We start from the raw sequence: 6,961 nt of genomic DNA, 5'->3' as shown, positions 1-6,961 counted from the left end.
ATTCCTTCCTAGTTAAATTTACCCTTTTTAATTTTTCATATTTATTTCCTATCTTATTCATAGCCTTTTCCTTTTTTGTTTTCTTTAGGTCACGAGCAGTTGTCCAAGCATTTCACTACATATCGTACTGTGTATGACTGTGTACGTGACAAATTAAATTTGAATTTGAATTTGAATTTGAATTTGAAAGTCATCTACATGTGGGTTTAGTTCTGACTTTAGGGACAAGTAAAAAAATAAAATAAAATAAAAACATCTGTCCAGACAACCTGACAGTCAAAAATATAAACTCAGGAACTTAAAAGGAAAATTGTGCTGACTTTGAACGTCCGCATCAAGATAAACTTACAGATTTAAGAGTCAAAAAGTGTCAAAAAGTCTGTATCCTTACCTGAGAGTTTCAAGTTTACAGTCAGGACTCTTTAGTCCAACACACAGCAAATCCAATTCTGAATCCTGCAGGTAGTTCGAGCTCAGGTCCAGCTCTCTCAGATGATTGGATGGGGAGCTGAGAATTTCAGACAAAGCTTCAAAGCTTCTTTTTGAGAGTTTACAATCTCTCAGCCTGAGGAAGAATAACAATGGAGACATATTCTTTTATTCATCTAGCATTATTAAACATATTTGTTCATAGATTCACTTACAGCACTTTCTTGGATGCTTTGACCACTGGCAGCAGCTTCAACAATGCCTTCTCTGAACGGGAGTATTTCTCCAGGTCGAACTCATCTAGATCTGATGACAGTAAGATGAAGACCAGAGCCGACCACTGAGCAGGAGACAGTTGATCTGTGGAGAGACGTCCTGATCTCAGGGACTGTTGGATCTCCTCCACTAGAGAACGATCATCCAGTTCATTCAGACAGTGGAACAGGTTGATGCTTTTCTCTGCAGACAGTTTCCCACTGAGCTTCTTCTTGATGTAGTGAACTGTTTCCTGATTGGTCTGTGAGCTACATCCTGTCTGTGTCAGCATGCATAGGCGATCCTGATTGGTCTGCAGTGAAAGACCCAGGAGGAAGCGGAGGAACAAGTCCAGGTGTCCATTTGGACTCTCTAAGGCTTTGTCCACAGCACTCTGGTAGAAGTCTTTTACAGTAAGTGTTTTCTGGAAAATTTTAAAGAGAGGAGATTGTTTCTTAAGCAGGTTGACTCCAGAGTTGATGAAGGTCAGATAGACATGAAGAGCAGCAAAGAACTCCTGAATGCTCAGATGGACGAAACAGTAAACAACGTTGTTGAACATGTGGCACTCATCAGCTTTAAAGATCTGTGTGAACACTCCTGAGTACACTGAGGCTGCTCTGATATCGATGCCACACTCTGTCAGGTCTGATTCATAGAAGATCAGGTTTCCTTTCTGCAGCTGATCAAAGGCCAGTTTTCCCAGAGACTCAATGATCTTCCTGCACGACTCTGTCTCAGCTCCTCCATCATACTTGATGTCCTTCGTTTGTAGGTGAAATAGCACAAGGCGTAGGTAGAGCTCTGTGAGAGTCTTAGGCAGATCTTTGCTCTCTTTGTTCTTCATGACAAACTCCAGAACTGTAGCAGTGATCCAGCAGAAGACTGGGATGTGGCACATGATGTGGAGGCTTCGTGATGTCTTGATGTGGGAGATGATGCTGCTGGCCTGCTCCTCATTTCTGAATCTCTTCCTGAAGTACTCCTCCTTCTGTGGGTCAGTGAACCCTCTGACTTCTGTCACCATGTCAACAATGTCACGAAGGATCTTACTGGCTGCTGCGGGTCGTGTGGTTATCCAGAGGCGAGCAGAGGGAAGCAGTTCCCCCCTAATGAGGTTTATCAGCAGCACATCCACTGAGGTGGACTTTCTAGGGTCAGTCAGGATTGCAGTTTTGTGGAAGTCCAGAGGAGGTCGACACTCATCCAGACCATCAAAGATGAACACAACCTGGAAGTCTTCAAAGCTGCAGATTCCTGCTTCTTTGGTTTCAGTAAAGAAGTGATGAACAAGTTCCACCAAGCTGAACTTTTCCTCTTTCAGCAGATTCAGCTTTCTGAAAGTGAATGGAAACATGAACTGGATGTCCTGGTTGGCTTTGTCTTCAGCCCAGTCCAGAGTGAACTTCTGTGTTAGGACTGTTTTCCCAATGCCAGCCACTCCCATTGTCAGCACTGTTCTGATTGGTTTATCTCTTCCAGGTGGGAGTTTAAAGATGTCTTCTTGTCTGATGGTTGTTTCTGGTCTGTCTGGTTTCCTGGATGCTGTTTCAATCTGTCTGACCTCATGTTCATCATTGACCTCTGCAGTCCCTCCCCCTGTGATGTAGAGCTCTGTGTAGATCTGACTCAGGAGGGTCGGGTTTTCTGTTGTAGAAATCCCCTCGAGCACACACTGGAACTTCTGCTTCAGGTCTGACTTGAGTTTGAGCTGACACTCAGTGAGAATCTCTGCATGAATAAACAGCAAATGACACAAATGAGAAAACTGCATTCTGGTTACTGTGGTTATGTGTTCAGTTCACTGGACTCTTGGTGTCATGATCCGAGTGAGTCTGAGTAACTTTCCACAGCATCAGCTCTCCTCGCCTGGGTGGAGCCCTCCTCACTCCTCCCTGCTCCTCACCTGTTGCCAATTACTCCGGCAGTATCTATGAGCAGCACTCACAATGAACCTTCTCCAGATTGTCTGCTTACCACAGTTAGTTCTCTGCCTCACATTTTGTCTTGTGCTCCTCAGCTTGTTTCGCGTAACCCTCTTTTCCTGTTCCCTAGTCGGCACCTGGATACATCTTCCAACTCTCGCCATAAGTCACGCCTCAGGATTCTGCCCTGCCACTGCTGGGAAAACTCACTCTTGCAAACTGCCATCCTCACCTGCCTGCCTCCCTGTGCACCCACATCTCACTCTGTACCCAGATTTAATTCATCTCCTCCTCCAGCTGATCTCCACCTGCAGCCACGTAACACCTCTTAGTTTTTAAATCTTGGACTCATTCACTACACTGTGGACCACTCTGATTATTATCTCCTTTGTTCCAGTGATCCTGGATAGTTTCTATTCGCCCGATTCTGCCCCTGTTGTTCCTTTGACCTGCCTCAGCTTATGTTCTGGCCTCAGCTCTGCACTTCTCATAATACCTCGCTTGCTGTTGAATTTAGCCGTGATTCAGCTTTCTCTGTCAAGAAATCTAGTAAAATACATTTCTGTTAAAAGTCACTCAGCCTCCGTTTTTTGGTTCTGTGCTTGACTCCATTCCTTTTCATGAGCCATTGAGCCCTGACACTTGGGTTATAACTGAGGGCAGGTTTTATAGAGACACATTTGATTTAATTATGTTTATTTATACAGCACCAAATCAATACTAGCAACATTTCACATATTACATAAACAACACTATGGAGCCAGTGATGAATAAATATGTAGAATAAATGAAAGAATTTCAAGTATAAAAGTTTTTTTTTAATTCCTCCAAATAACAACAACAGTCACCCCAATGTGCTTTATATTGTAAGATAAAGAACCTACAATAATACAACTGAAAAAACCCCAACTATCTTTTTGGGTCCTGAAAACTGAAGGCTCTGCCTCCCATTCTACTTTTAAATACTCTGTGAACAACAAGTAGGCCTGCAGAGCGAGAGCGAAGTGCTCTAACAGGGTCATATGGTACTACAAGGTCATTAAGATAAGATGGGGCCTGATTATTTAAGACCTTGTATGTGAGGAGCAGGATTTTGAATTCTGGATTTAACAGGAAGCCAATGAAGGGAAGCCAAAACAGGAGAAATATGCTCTCTCTTTCTAGTCCCTGTCAGGACTCTTGCTGCAGCATTTTGGATTAGCTGAAGGCTTTTCAGCGAGTTTTTTGGACATCCTGATAATAATGAATTACAGTCGTCCAGCCTGGAAGTAATAAATGCATGAACTAGTTTTTCAGAGTCTCTCTGAGACGGGATATTTCTAAATTTAGAGATGTTGCACAAATGGAAGAAAGCAGTCTTGCATATTTGTTTAATATGTGCGTTGAAGGACATGTCCTGGTCAAAAATGACTCCAAGGTTCCTCACAGTGTTACTGGAGGCCAAGGTAATGCCATCCAGAGTAAGAATCTGCTTAGATACCATATTTCTAAGATTTTCAGGGCCGAGTACAATAACCTCAGTTTTATCTGAATTAAGAAGCAGAAAGTTAGCGGCCATCCAGGTCTTTGTGTCTTTAAGACGTTCCTGCAGTTTAACTAATTGGTGTGTGTTATCTGGCTTCATGGACAGATGGAGCTGGGTATCATCTGCATAGCAGTGTAAATGTATGCTATGTCTTCTAATGATGCTGCCTAAGGGAAGCTTGGTAACGGGAGCGTTGCCAGCAGAAGGCTGAAGTGGAATCTCCCAGAAAGCTGCAGAAGAAAAAACATGAGCTGAAATGGTGGATTTCAGTCATATAAGGAGAACTGTGGCTTTCCTCCAACCTTTGACCAATCACCTTAGTGTCCTGTTTATCAACCATAATAAAAAGCATTTACTGTCTGGGCATTTTTTTGTTTGGGTCTCCAAACAGCAGAAAGATATGGCAGCCATTTTTTTTAACTTTACCTTCAACTGGTAAATAGATTTAAGAGAAAGCACTTTGATCATATTTGTGACGTGTCCCAAACTGTTGTTGTCGCCTCATTTATGTTGATAAAACAGCTCTAAAACCAATCTGACAATATAAATCTGTAAAATGGGCAGAAAACCTGCTGCTGGTCCCATTTTAATCAAACCAACCCAAAGAGCAGATATTCATGTGTACACAGGAGGTTATTTGTGCAGATGCATAAAACACATAAACTGTTGGCTTTCTGCAGTCTCTCACTCCTGAAAGTGTTGGCAAGTGTTTTGGATTTATTATTTATATAGATTTTAATGGCACCTGTGTAATGTTAACTAATGTTTTTATTGTTTATGTGTTTTTTGTTTAGTCATTCCCTGACTTACCTGTGGGTTCTGGGATGGTTTTATTTAAATTCTCCAACAGATCATTCTTGTTTATCCTCCCCAAAAGATTTTTAGTGACTTCAAAAGTGTTGATAGAGTAGGTATCAAACATCAGATCCACTATGTCCGTCCTCTCTGCATTCTCCAGTTTACTCACTGGGATTGCTGGTAAACCTTCTACAGACCCGTTCTTCAGATGCCACTTAAATTTTTCAAAGTCATCACGTCCCAAATCCTCCAAAGTCCCCAGAAGGATTTCTTTAGGTGTCGTCATCTTTTACCCTGTAAGGACCCGATAAACAAAGACTGTAACAACAGCTGGAGAGGTAATTGTCTGATTTATCAGAATTTAACTTGATTCTAACAGCAGTTCATCACAATAAATTTCTTAGGCTCAGAATGCAACAAAATTGCACATGAAGAAGCACATAGAGAAGTATCCAAGTAACACTTTGCTACAATAGAAAACAAACTATTATAAATAAAGAAAATATATAAACTAAATATATACACTACCCGTCAAACGTTTTAGAACAGCCCAATTTTTCCAGTGTTTTTGTCACGGTTTGCGAGCCGTGTGTAAATTATCAAAGGACCCTTTATGCAGGCAGCTCAGATGCAAGTGAGTTTATTCATCACATGGTGATACAAACAGAAATGGCGAAGGTGAGCATGGAAACTAAGCAAAAACCTAAACTGGGAAAACTAATAGTACACGAATATGAAGAAGTACACGAAGGGAAGACGAAAACACGGAACACAAGGGGTGGGAGCAAAGCACCACAACACATCACTATCCGGTTGTTCAGTCTGACGTCACTAGCCGTGTCTGGGTCTAAACTCCGCTGCAGGTCCATATATCAAACGATCACTATGGCATTACTGAGAGTTGAAAAACTGTCTAAAGTCTTTCATCTTTAATAAAATGATCAGCGTTCTGCTCTACCAGGTGTAACAATTGAGTTTAACATCCAGGCATCCATGAAAACGGAATTTATGATTGAATTGATTCAGGACCTTGTGATACGTCAGTATCGATACTGATTTTGTATGTATTTTGAAGGATTTGAACCAAAGGCAAAAAATACCATGAGCAAAAAATGGCAGTCATGATTATAAAATAGGGAGGTTTCTTCTTTTTTTTAACATAGATTAAACTCGTTAAATAAAACAACAAGTTTATGAGCTTTCTTGTTATTCACAAGTTTCAGCGATTTAGCCCAGAGTCTAAAGTCATTCAGCCATCTGTTTATACATGGTTTAGCTTTAAAGTATCTGCATTTGTGAAGAAAAAATTTTCCCATTAACAAAATCGTCCTAATCAACAGGTCAAAATCTGCATTCTCAGCAAGTATTCCAAATTTTATTACTGTCACCGTCAAATGTGGTAACTGAATTCTCCTGGACTGTAGCCAGGTCCACATGTCAGTCCAGAAGGAGTGCACTGATTCACAGTTGAAAAACAAGTGATCCAGACTTTCAATATCATTTTCACAAAATGTGCAGGCGTTCACATCTAAGTTAAATTTCCGTCTTAAGAATTCATTGGTTGGATAAACCTCATTAATGATTTTAAAGTGAACCTCTTTTACTTTAGGGGAAAGAGGAAGTGAAATATACTTTTTTCTTATCGCCTTAACCTCCATGGTCTCAAATTCTTTAAGGATATAATTTCTTTTAACCGGATTAGGGCAAATGTCGTTGATCAAAATATTCCTGATCACTTTGTTTGTAAACCTGCTGTCACCAAATTCAGCTCCAGCTATGCAGAGCTGCCTCAGTCCAGGAGAAATTTTAGAGTGCACAATATCTTCTTTTATCCTTGATCTCAAAGGGACTGGGATGGCTTTCACTAGGGATTTATATCTGTTAGCAGTACATCTTACATCAAATTTCTCACAAAACGTCTCATGTTTTAATAAGACCCCATTATCATCCATAAAATGAGCTACAGCCCAAATCCCTTTAGATCTTCCAGTAGAGAAGGACCTGCTGATGGAAAGCTGAGAGTTTAACA

The 6,961-nt window shown here is 40.9% G+C and overlaps 1 protein-coding gene across 1 annotated transcript; it reads right to left on the bottom strand.

Moving 5' to 3' along the window:
* Positions 1-387: 387 nt before the first annotated feature.
* LOC147302885 (protein NLRC3-like) lies at positions 388-5,218 on the bottom strand. The gene is made up of 3 exons (XM_086284452.1): positions 4,945-5,218; positions 645-2,415; positions 388-565 (listed from the first exon to the last, which is right to left on the bottom strand). The coding sequence occupies exons 1-3, from the start codon at positions 5,216-5,218 to the stop codon at positions 388-390; spliced, it is 2,223 nt and encodes a 740-aa protein (XP_086140578.1).
* Positions 5,219-6,961: the final 1,743 nt, after the last annotated feature.

Source organism: Aulonocara sp. 'chitande type north' Nkhata Bay, linkage group LG23 (assembly GCF_057382095.1).
Source record: "Aulonocara sp. 'chitande type north' Nkhata Bay isolate Kocher_YH1m ecotype deep benthic linkage group LG23, A_spYH_male_GT1.1, whole genome shotgun sequence".
Taxonomy (NCBI): Eukaryota; Metazoa; Chordata; class Actinopteri; order Cichliformes; family Cichlidae; genus Aulonocara; species Aulonocara sp. 'chitande type north' Nkhata Bay.
Note: the sequence above shows the minus strand (reverse complement) of the source record. Positions and strands in the feature narration are given on the sequence as shown.